The sequence below is a fragment of the Acanthopagrus latus genome, chromosome 10 (genome assembly GCF_904848185.1).
Source record: "Acanthopagrus latus isolate v.2019 chromosome 10, fAcaLat1.1, whole genome shotgun sequence".
NCBI classification, from domain to species: Eukaryota; Metazoa; Chordata; class Actinopteri; order Spariformes; family Sparidae; genus Acanthopagrus; species Acanthopagrus latus.
Window position 1 is genome coordinate 532,501 of NC_051048.1, and position 12,209 is coordinate 544,709.

General features: G+C 44.3%; 2 protein-coding genes across 2 annotated transcripts in view; one reads left to right on the plus strand and one right to left on the minus strand.

Annotated features, from left to right (window-relative positions):
• LOC119026710 (voltage-gated potassium channel subunit beta-3-like) overlaps positions 1-3,692 on the minus strand; it is a 22,906-nt gene extending 19,214 nt beyond the window's left edge. Inside the window, exons 1-2 of the mRNA XM_037111209.1 lie at positions 3,677-3,692; positions 1,504-1,807 (exon numbers count right to left, since the gene is read on the minus strand). Coding sequence (XP_036967104.1) covers positions 1,504-1,805 — 302 coding nt within the window. The 5' untranslated portion in view covers positions 1,806-1,807; positions 3,677-3,692. The remainder of the gene's footprint in view (positions 1-1,503; positions 1,808-3,676) is intronic.
• Positions 3,693-4,543: 851 nt separating this feature from the next.
• LOC119026713 lies at positions 4,544-11,820 on the plus strand. The gene is made up of 6 exons (XM_037111215.1): positions 4,544-4,729; positions 7,885-8,238; positions 8,320-8,418; positions 8,613-8,936; positions 9,512-9,847; positions 10,063-11,820. Exons 1-6 carry the CDS (start codon positions 4,693-4,695, stop codon positions 10,125-10,127), a joined length of 1,215 nt encoding a protein of 404 aa, XP_036967110.1. The 5' UTR covers positions 4,544-4,692; the 3' UTR covers positions 10,128-11,820.
• The last annotated feature ends 389 nt before the right edge of the window (positions 11,821-12,209 follow it).

Below are 12,209 nucleotides of genomic sequence, written 5' to 3' on the forward strand. Positions count from 1 at the left end.
TGTCCCATTAGAGCTGGATGCAGAGACAGTGTGACGCCTGAGGCTGAAGGTATGCTGTCACTAATGTGGATTACTACACTGTCTGCACACACACACACACACACACGCTGTTTGATGTATTCACACTCGGGTCATATTTGATGTGGTTTTATGCAGAAAATAAGTGGAGTTCTTCAGAACCTCTTGGTTCTGGTCTTAATTTAGCCTGTTTGTTCTGACTGCACACTTTGAGTCCAGTCTTTGTACGACGGCTTTACAATCCCAGTCAATCTACTGTGGTTAGATAAAAGAGGAAGAAGAAGATAAATGAGATAAAGTCATTTCAGCGGCTGGCTGCATCATGCAGCTTTGTGTTTACTGTGAGCTGTGATCCAGTTACCTGTTCTGGTTCTGCTCACACCTGCACTCTGAGATGAGAACTTCTGTCTGCCACTTTAATGTTCATGACCTCCCAGGACACGACCACACTATTGTCTTGTTTGTTCTCCAAATACATTTTCATCCAAAACCTCAATGCAGAACTTCCTTTAGAAATCAGCCGTTTTAACTCTGACCGACTCCCCTTCATGATTCTGTTGTGTTGATTGATCAGTGTGGGCTGTGATCAGGATGATCAATACGTCCCTCTGTGGTGAGAGAAAGACTGAAAACTGAACACTGAGTCTGGTTGATGAAATTTTCATGACCATATATTGGCTCCAGGTGCTGGCTCTCATCTGTCTCTGCTCCCGGGGGGCCAATCAGAGTTAAGACTTCATTATGACATCACAGACCATAATGACATGTGAGTATCAGTACTGTGTTCAATATCTCAGTGTGACAGGAGGAGTTTCAGTGACTCAGCGCTGCAACAACAGAAACCATCTCCCTCCTCAGAGGAAACTGATATTAAAGAGAACATCAAATAAGAACATGGAATAAGTGAAAAACAATAAATAGTTATGAAGCTCTGTGTGAGTCATCATGTCACAGGAAGTCGGTGCGTCCTCTGGTGGTCAGCTGGTGTCATTACAACCACTTTGATCTCAGCCAACACAACCAAACTACAGTCAAAAACAGCCCCCTGCCTGAGGGCTGCTGATTACGTGTCTCACCATGTCTCACCATGTCTCACCGTGTCTCTCGTGTCTCACCCTGTCTCACCGTGTCTCTCGTGTCTCTCGTGTCTCACCGTGTCTCACCCTGTCTCACCGTGTCTCACCGTGTCTCACCGTGTCTCTCGTGTCTCTCGTGTCTCACCGTGTCTCACCGTGTCTCACCGTGTCTCTCGTGTCTCTCGTGTCTCACCGTGTCTCACCCTGTCTCACCGTGTCTCACCGTGTCTCTCGTGTCTCACCGTGTCTCACCGTGTCTCACCGTGTCTCTCGTGTCTCACCGTGTCTCACCGTGTCTCACCGTGTCTCTCGTGTCTCACCGTGTCTCACCGTGTCTTACCGTGTCTCACCGTGTCTCACTGTGTCTCTCGTGTATCACCGTGTCTCACCGTGTCTCACCGTGTCTCACCTGTATGGTATGTTGCTCTGCTCCATGGTGATGTCACACTCCTTCAGGTAGATCTCCAGTCGTCGTCTCTCCATCAGCCTCCTCGCAGCCTCCAGGATCTGAGATGCCAGCATAGATTCTTCTTTGTCCTTTGTTTCTTTCTTCCCATCGCCTTTGTCCGATTTCCCAGAACTCCCCTTGTTCACCTTTGGCTTCTTATTGAACCCGTACAGCTCCTCCACTGAAAACTTCCCGCCTTTTCCACCTGCTGCTGCTGACGGCCCAACAGCTGCGCCCGCCCCCGACGCTCGGCCCGCAAACATGGCTAACAAACAAAAAGGGCTAATATTAGCTAATGGTATGTGGAATAACAGAGCCACTGCTAGTGTTAGCAATATGAAATAATACAGGGCTAAAGTTAGCAATGTGAAATAATACAGGGCTAATGTTAGCAATATGAAATAATACAGGGCTAAAGTTAGCAATGTGAAATGATACAGGGCTAAAGTTAGCAATGTGAAATAATACAGGGCTAAAGTTAGCAATGTGAAATAATACAGGGCTAATGTTAGCAATGTGAAATAATACAGGGCTAATGTTAGCAATTTAAGCTAATACAGGGCTAATGTTAGCAACATGAAATAATACAGGGCTAATGTTAGCAATATGAAATAATACAGGGCTAATGTTAGCAATGTGAAATAATAAAGGGCTAATGTTAGCAATATGAAATAATACAGGGATAATGTTAGCAATGTGAAATAATACAGGGCTAATGTTAGCAATTTAAGCTAATACAGGGCTAATGTTAGCAACATGAAATAATACAGGGCTAATGTTAGCAATATGAAATAATACAGGGCTAATGTTAGCAATGTGAAATAATAAAGGGCTAATGTTAGCAATATGAAATAATACAGGGATAATGTTAGCAATGTGAAATAATACAGGGCTAATGTTAGCAATGTGAGCTAATACAGGGCTAATGTTAGCAATGTGAGCTAATACAGGGCTAATGTTAACAATCATTATTTAACTGCATGTGTGTAAAAGTTTAACAAGAAGACCAGGCTACTAAAACTAAAGCTGAGTTTGACCCTCAGGCCAGAGATGGGAGATGTCTAAACATGTATGTTCCCGTAGAAGGACGGAAGGACCATTTGGGCCATTTTAGGGAGAAGACCTACGGGGTTGACAACAAGTTGGGTGATTTATGGGAGATGAGCAGGGAGACATGCGGGTCAACTCCACTTTCAGTCTGCTGTTTTCAACCAGTCTCACTGCCCTGATTATTAACAGCTCCCTCACACTCTTTTAAACATGCTGTGGTCCAGCCTCTTTTAAAGAAACCAAACCTCTACCCTGCTGTTCTTAACAATTTCAGGCCAATCGCCAAGCTTCCATTTCTATCCGAGGTTTTAGGGTTAGGGTTAGGGTTAAGTTATAGATTACAGGCTGTGGAATGCTCACCCCTCGGGCACAACAGATTTTAAATCCTTAAAATGTTTCCACTGTTCACTCAAACTACAACGTATCCCATCAGCCCCACAAAGCAAACACTTACCTGGTTACCTGGTGTCTGTCTGTCTGAGTCCTGTCGTCCACACTCTTAACCTGTCTGCCTGTTTGTTTTCAGCTCTCTGACCAAATTCTTCCATCTGTCTCTCTGCTGAGGGTCTGGTATTAATCCTGTTGGTTTAATCCCACCAATCAGAGCTCAGATATCATGTCTGTCTGTCTGCCTGTCTGTCTGTCTGTCTTGTGTTACTAACGACAGGCAACCAGGATTAAAACCTGTAGCTCCAAAATATCAAACTCTGTGTACAGATGTTAAATGTGGCCTCTTGCCCGGATCTCAAATTAATCCGACCCTAATCTCACTCACACACACACACACACACACACACACACACACACACACACACACACCCTGGTTGTGTTCCAGCGTCCTTTGATTGACATGAAACCTGAACTCTTCCTGTTTTCCTCCATCAGTGTTCAGGCGTTTGCATCAATAATCAATAATCACACCTCCGATCAGTCGCTGGTGCATTCAGAGACACTCAGACATCTGAGATTTAAGATAGTACTGTTTGAGGTGATTGTACTTGATTTTATGCACATAATTGATCAATTATATATCATATTCATACAAATAATCTGACATGTGCTGAATATACTTTAGTATATTTACCTGAGACTTGAGGGTCACGCTTCACTTCAGCTCTGTAAATGTGGGAGGTGTTAGTGACAAAGCAATGTTTTGTCATTTCTCTGTTTTACCACAAAGTGTTTTAAAACATGACTTAATGAAGATAATCTCATGATAAACTCCGACTGGATCCTGATGAACTTCTGATGTTCAGTGAAGTTAAATATATTGTCTCGTTGTCTCATTAGCAGAATATTATTACTACATCATATTGGGTGATTTCTTTTAGACATCTTGAGCTCATTATTTTGGTAATTTGGAAGTAATTTCACAGACGCTGCTTGCTGAGACATTTCCCCACTGACAGAGGAGATCAACATGAGATTATTGTGATTTACACATTTAGAGGATGTTTCAGTGAGAGAGTGGTGAGGGAAGGTGACAGTCTCAGTGTTACAAACTCAGCTATCAGTCTGGTTTTCTGCACTACATCTCTGACTGACCACATTAACTAGGCTGCTAGAGTCCATACAGCACTGACTGTATCACTGCAGGCTCTCTAGTCACCTGCGACCTGCAGAGTGCTGCGTGTCAAACCTTCTCAAACACCTGTCCATGTTGCTGGATACAGCAGCAGTGCTGATGAGACTGAGCTAATGCTAAGGCTAGCAGGCTAACACTCTCTGCAGTGGCCATGTTTCTGAGAGAAGCTGCTTTTTTATAGAGACACCTGAGACACCTGCAGAACAGTCAGCACAGCCATCATGACTCTTCTTTATCTAGTGTTACTGTGGTGACATCCAGAAATAAAGAACTAAGACAAGAGACGAGGACAGAAACACAGTGAACCACAGCTGTGGGCGTCACAGGAAGCAGCGTCTAACATGTGATTTACTGGAAACAGGTCAAAGTGAAAGTGAAAGTCCAGTTCAGTCCTGGAGTCAGTGGACGGTCAGCAGCAGCAGAGTGACGACTGGCTGTGAACTGATGTCCTCCATGTGTTTCTGAAGTGAAGCTCAGTAAAGAGACTTTGTGCTTGTTGTAGCTGTGACAGGAAGATGAAGATGTTTGTGGTGTTTGTGATCCTCGTGCACGGTAAGATAACCTTCCTCCCTCTGATCTGATCGTCACCTCGGTCCAACGTCACGTCTTTAATGTGGATCTGTGTCATCTTCACTTCATCAGTGTGTTTCAGCTGCAGGACCATGTTTTCTTCACAGAAACACATGAAGAACAGATTAAAGGCAGCAGATGTTCACTGTGTCTTTAAACACTCAGTACAAATATAAATGCAGGATTTATTGCACAGGTGTTGTTTAGACTTCTCACAATCAAAGGTCACTCAAGATGTTTCATCTCACAACACAATGAAAGAGACATGTTGGCTGCAGGAATGTCCAGCAGAGCTGTTCCTGGTGACTGCAGTGGCCTTTTATTGTGACCAGATGTGATAATCCACCCACCTGACAGGTGGAAGACGACAAACTTACTAGCACACATTTTAACTAACTGCTTCTAAGATAAATAATTCTTGTGTGCATAAAAAAGTCTTAAATCTTTGAGTTCAACTTGTGTTATTATGTGTTATTATATTATTATTATTATCGTATTTGTGTAGAGTGAGGACGACTCTGCAGTCACACTGTCCTTATCTTTATGGCCTGTTGCAGCAACTGTACCAGGCAAAGTTGGGGGGGAAAAAAAGCAGTAAAATTTTAGAGAATAATTCCAGGGGGGGGACAAGGATACAAGTCTTGATCCCTGTTTGTCTGCATGCAACACGGCAGCAGTTTCACTGCTCTGTCCCTCACACTACATGTTTTGGTTGACGACTATTTTGAACATCTCCGATTGAATACTTTCTGAAGGAGATTAATATGAGAAAAAGGCCAGCAAAGTTCCCATAGCATCAGGAAAGAAAATCGATCGCCATCACTGTTGATTTAACATTAGTGGAATTTCAATTTCCTCCACTTCTTCTCAGACGAGAAAGACAAAAAACGCGAGCTCAGCCAAGTCTCGTCACGTCTACAGAAAGAGAGAGTGTCCGACATAATAGCAGCGTTTGTAGCCCCGCCCCTGCAGTCGCCAGCAGATCTCGCAGTTGCAGGCAGTCAACAGGAGGTCAACTTCAACAAGCCTATTTATTAGTTTGAACAGCACAGTCACCTGATCTCAACCCTACCCACCAGAGTTACAGGAAGCATTGAGGGATATTTCTTTAGAAACAAACTGACAGCTAGAATAACAAAAGTCTGAGAGGCTATGACTGCATACAGATGATTGTTTGACCAAAGTAAAGTTTGAAGGACAACATTATCATTTCAAGGAATCATTCATTCTAACCAGTTTTCAATACATTTCTATGTATTTGGCAACTCATTGGATTAATTAAGGTGTGTGTCTACATGAAAATTATGATTTTCTTTGTGTGACCCCACTCACAAGCCCCCAGTCCCACAGTGTTGGAGTTCTCCCCATTCATCCAAGCTGCTTCAGTTCTATCTAACTGCAGGATTTTAAACTATGAGTAGGAGTGTCCTTTTATAATATGGGAATTTCCTTACATAATGTGTGAGTGTCCTTACAGAGTTGTTAAGGACATGTGTGAGCTATGACTTTCAGAGTCCTTAGGACCAGTTGTGGGTTGTTGACCCAACCGGCCTTCATATGGTTAGCTGAGACTAGGTGAGCCCAGGTGTGGTTGATTGTTAAACTGTCTGTGGAGAGAACTCAGTACTGCACTGTAGGTGGTGATAGGTGATGTCTTAGTCCACCTCCTCTGTTGAAAGATGGTCATTCCAGTTTGAAATAGATGGATCCTTTTACTCCTTTTTCAAACTATCTGACTTCACTGGTCAACATGTTTACATTGTTGTCCTAACATTGTTGATAGCTCAACAACCGTTCACACCTGGGCTCAGGTTGGGTTAACAACCAACAAATGGCCCTAACTCAGAGCTCACTCATGTACTTAACAACTCTTTCATTCTATGTAATGACACTCCCATACAGAGTTTAAAAGCCTGCAGCTCCCCCCCAGTTAGTTAGAACTGCAGAACCCTCTTGGATGAGAGGTGAAACATCTTCAAGAAACTGAAACACGTCCAGATGCCTACGATAAAACAATTTAGAATTACCATGACCCGGATGATTAAGAACCTTGATCACAATCATCAGGCAAAAGGTCAATTATTGTCGTTGTGGTCTTATATCTGATCTTCAGCCAATTGTCTTGGACACTCAGGTGAAGAGCAGAGCAGAGCTATCAATTGATCACCACCTGCTGGTGAGTTTGTTCTAATGGTGGGGGAGGCTGCTGGATAGACAAGGTAAACCCAGACAAGTAGTGAGGGTGAACTAGGAACATCTGGTGGTGGCCCCGGTCCATCGGGTATCACAGTACTCTAAGGCCGATGGTCAGAGCTACAATTCAGGAGGAACAATGCAGTTGTCCTGGTCTTGGTATAATGGACCAACTCTTTACCCTGTAGTCTTGCATTGTAGTCGTGTATAGAGCCAAAAAGAAGAGAATCGTATCGATGTCCCAATATTTATAGACCTGACTGTATATACATACCTATACACCTATTTTGGTCTGTGACCTCAAGCAGATATCAGGTGGTTTGCAGATGAGTGTAAAGCAGTCAGGATGAGTGTCAGCACCTCTAACTCTGAGGCCATGGTTCTCTGCCAAAATTGGTGGACTGTCGCTTCAGTTGGGGGTCGAGCTCCTGCCCCAAGAAAAGTCTAAATATCTCAGGGTCTTGTTCGCAAGGAGCTGGAAAGCATTGCTGGGAGACGGATGTCTAGAATACCATATCTAGAATGCTGCCTTGGTGACCTGAACACCACATAAGCAAAAGAAATGGATGGATGTTATTGTTCAATCTGCATCACTGATAATACTGTGTAATTACAGAGTAACAAGGAGAGAAGAGTGGAGTTTTTATAATCTTGCCACAATACTTAATTCCTCTAAATGCCCAGCTGTTACTCCCTTGTTTCACTGCACCAACATTTAACTTCCAGTGGGAACCCATAAATGTTTTGTATTTAGTGACTTATACAACAAAAATAGTCCATAAATTCCAATTAATTTCACAGTTAATGTTATGAAACCAGATAAATTATAATGTTTAACTTGAGCTTTGAGTCCGAGTTGAGCTTTAGCAGCACAGAACCACATCCACTTATTACATGAAATAAGGCTGCTGTCATTGACCCTCTCTGTCTGTGTGACCTCACAGTTTCCCAGCATGCCTCAGCTGTGGAGGTGTATGAGGGGGACCAGTTTGTCCTGCTGCCCTGTGAGTCTCAGACTTTTGAACTGGACGAGCCCTCAGTGGTGTGGAGCCGCTACGATCTCAATCCTTCAACCGTCCACCAGCGTCAGCAGGAAGGTGACGAACTTAAAGACCAAAACCAGCTTTACAGCAGCCGAACATCCATGAAGACTGACGCTCTGGAAACTGGAGACCTCAGCCTCCATCTGACAAAACTCCACCTCTCTGACAGCGGCTCCTACACCTGCACCGTCAGAGGATTCAGAAGGGGGAGACAGAGAGAACTGAGAGTAACGGACGTACAGCTGCAGGTCAAAGGTCAGCAACTAACCCTAAAACCTCCTGTAGATACAGATCAGAGGTCAGAGGTCATGTTCTTTATGTTTCTGGTTCCCACAGAACGATTCCCATCCTGGGCCAAAGCTCTCCTGGTTCTCCTGGTTCTTGGACTTCTTGTTGGAGCTCTTTTAGTACATTTTAGGCAGTATTTCATGTCAGGTATGTCACTGCTACTACACTACCCATCATGCACCTGGGCAGCATCTTTACTCTGGTAGCTCCCTGACTGTTGAGACAGACTGTCAACAGTGAGGTCTGGGACTATAAGAGAAGGATGAGACAGTGAGGTCATGTTACCATCACAGTTCCTGCTGCTGTCTGTTCAGCTGATGTTGTGGTTTGTTGTCTCTCAGTTTACCAGGTGAAGGTGGATTCAGGGGCGGAGTCTGTCCAGCTGCCCTGCAAAACCATAGTTCACCTGCCCAAAGACGCTAAAGTCGAGTGGAGAGACGGAGGTGACTGGAAGGTCCATGTGTATCAGAACGGTTCTGACCAGCCTGAAGAACAGGACGATGTTTACAAAAACCGAACAGAGATGAAGAGAAACCTGCTGAAAACTAGAGACCTCAGTCTGACCCTGAAATACCCCACAAACAAAGACAAAGTCCCCTTCACCTGCACCGTCTATAGGGAGGGACACGTCCTGATGGAGAAACAAGTGGTGCTGAAGGTCAAAGGTCAGTGCTGTTGATACAGGTCAGAGGTCAGACTGACATCAATCAGCTGATTGATTTCCAATCAGAGTCGACAGTATTGATCTGAATGTGATGTTTTTATTTGATCCAGAAGAAAGTTGAAGGAACGAGCTGAAAGAAACAACAAATCTTTTCATCACTGAGAACAAAGAAATGCAGCTTTAATAGTTTGTATCAGTTATTGATTGATGATCAGTTCTCAGCTGAGTCAACAAATCTTCACTTCCTGTTGAAGAAGTTGATCAAAGAAAATGTTAAATTTGACGTCCAGAAATGTGAAAGTGACAAAGAGAAGCAACAAGCAGCAGTTGAACACTGAGATGAGACATTACTGTGAAGACCACAGGGACAAAACATCACAACACCATCAGGACTCTGATCATGTCCAACACCTGGAAAACCTGCTTTTACTTCCTGTGGTTCTGTCCCCTGTTACCTGCTGGTCTCACCTGGTTCTGTCCTTCAGCTTTCTCTGCTACTTTGGAATCAGTCAATAAAGTTATTCAAAACTGCTGCTGCTGTCTGAACAGCTGATGTTGTGCTTTGTTTCCTCTCAGACTGTCAGGTGGAGGTGGAGGAGGGGGCGGAGTCTGTCCAGCTGCCCTTCAGAACTACACCTGACCTGCCTGAGGACGCTACAGTGGAGTGGAAACACTATGAACCTGAACCCCCAATGACAGTCCACCTGTATGAGAACAGATCTGACCAGCCTGACAAACAGCACCAGGATTACAAAGACCGAACAGAGATGAAGAAAGACCTGCTGAAGACTGGAGACCTCAGTCTGACCCTGAAACACCCCAAAGAGACAGACACAGGAAAATACTGGTGTGGAGTCTACAGCAAGGATGGAGTCATCCTGAGACAGAAAAGAATGAAGCTCAACGTCAAAGGTCAGAATGAAGATACAGAACAGAGATCTGTGTGTCTGTCTGTGATTGGCTGCTTGTCTCTGATTGGTTGTCTCTGGTTGGTTGGCTGCTTGTCTCTGGTTGGCTGCTTGTCTCTGATTGGCTGCTTGTCTCTGGTTGGCTGCTTGTCTCTGATTGGCTGCTTGTCTCTGATTGGCTGCTTGTCTCAGTCTAACTGTCCTCTGTCTCCTCTGCAGGGAACATCAGGAACAGAAGCAGCTCCACTGATCCGACTCCTCTGATGGCTGATCAATCTGTTTGATCGGTCTGTTGGTCAATCTTTGATTATTGATCTGATGAGACTTTGGATCAGAGACTAAATGGAGGTGAAGGAGCTGATGGAGGACGGATGAAGACAGGAGGTCTCCACTCTGTGACCGCAGCATGAAAATGGATCTAAAGCTGTGAGGATGATTCATGAGGCAACGTCACTTTGGTTACAGCGCCCCATGTGGCTCAACTTATTTCTACATGTGTGATGACAGAGTACAGTTTGATGTGTCTCACATTTATAACTGGAACAACAGGAGTCTGGTTCATCTTTATTAGATATCATTCCCTGAATGATGTTTTTCATCCTTAAACAGAATCAAGACTGAAGAATGAAACAACACGTCTGACTTTGGATAAAATGGCGTATTTCTGGGGGCGCTAATGAGCCGCAATGGAGTAAGTCGCACTTTTGTGAGCTCCCACAGAATCTCAACTACAAACATATATTACTTGACATCTACGCTCGAAAATACAAATTAAACGTGGTAACTGTATCATCAACACTACCCGGAAAAGTCAATGAAAAAGAACTGACGCTAATGGCAGCAAATCTCCGAAAATACAACTACGAAGCTCGGCCCAACACAAGGCCCCAAACCTCCTCAGCTAAAAGTCCAGATAAAGCCGACCTGACCCCACCTGTACCTGGAATAAGTACAAGCATGAGCACCGCAACAATCAAAGCGGACATCCTCTCCTCATTGAGAAAAGAAATATCGTCAGTTATCAGAGAAGAGTTGAAGAGCGCGCTGGCAAAGGATTTTGAATTGCTGAAGAAAGAAATGATTGACGTGAAAACCGAAATAGCTAACAACACAGCAGCTATCTGTACAGAGATTGAGCAGACGCAAGCTAATGTGAAGGCTGTCGAGGACAGATTGTCAGCGTGGTCGGATGAAGTCGTATCGGTGCAAACTACAGTAGCAGACCTCAAGAAGCAAGTTGAAGATTTAAAAGAAAAATGTGAGGACATGGAGGGCAGGATGAGGAGGGGAAACATTCGGATCATGGGAGTGACTGAAGAGCCCGGGTCAAGCTCTCCCACCGCGGTCTCCAAACTCCTCAAAGAAGTGCTACACCTGGACAGAGAGATACTAATCCAGCGCTCACACCGCAGCCTGAAACAGAGGAGGCCCGGAGACAAGCCCCGCGTGATCATCGCGAAGCTACACAACGAGGGAGATGCCTTAGATATTCTGAGGAAGGCCAGAGACCGAGGCGGCCAACTTAATTACAAGGGAAACCCGATCGCTATATTCCCGGACTACACCGCCAATGTCGCCAGAGCCCGAGCAGCGTTTACACCCTCCAGAAAGATGCTTCAGGGGAAACCTGGGGTCCGCTATTGTCTGCTGTATCCGGCCAGGCTCCGCATCTCCAACAACAACGATGAGTGGGAGATTGTGGATGCTACTATTGCAATGGACTATATAAAGAAAAACATCCTTCCAGCTGATGGACCGGAGCATTAAACAACAGTATCCCCTTACTGTCATCAGGTTTGAAAATGGAAAAAAAAAGAGCTTGATACGCTAAATCCGTGACCTTTATGGCAATATGACTATGAATATGCAATCTATTATGCAAGCTGGTTGAATTGAGGGATGATGAGATTTATAATGGTGAATGGGTTGATAGACGGGGTGGAAGTTTGTCTTATGAATAAATATGCTCCAAACGAGGATGAGCCCAGCTTTATACATACAATCTTTTCCATAATATTACAGCATAGCTCAGGTATCTTACTGTTGGGAGGAGACTTTAATTGCGTCATGTCTCAACATTTAGATAGACAGCCTGTGTCTAGCACTTCTACCTCTAGGATGAGCAATATGCTTAAGCATTTATCAACAGAATCTGGCCTGGTGGACATTTGGAGAAAAAAACACCCTAAAGGCAAAGATTTTACCTTTTTTTCGCATAGGTATTCCTCATACTCCAGAATAGACCTCTTTTTTACCCCCAAGGTAGAATGTTTTAGAGTAGACGACATAAATATCCTCCCAATTACATTATCAGATCCCGCTCCTCTCGTGTTGTCGTGGAACATTGGCAACAGACCAGCAACTAA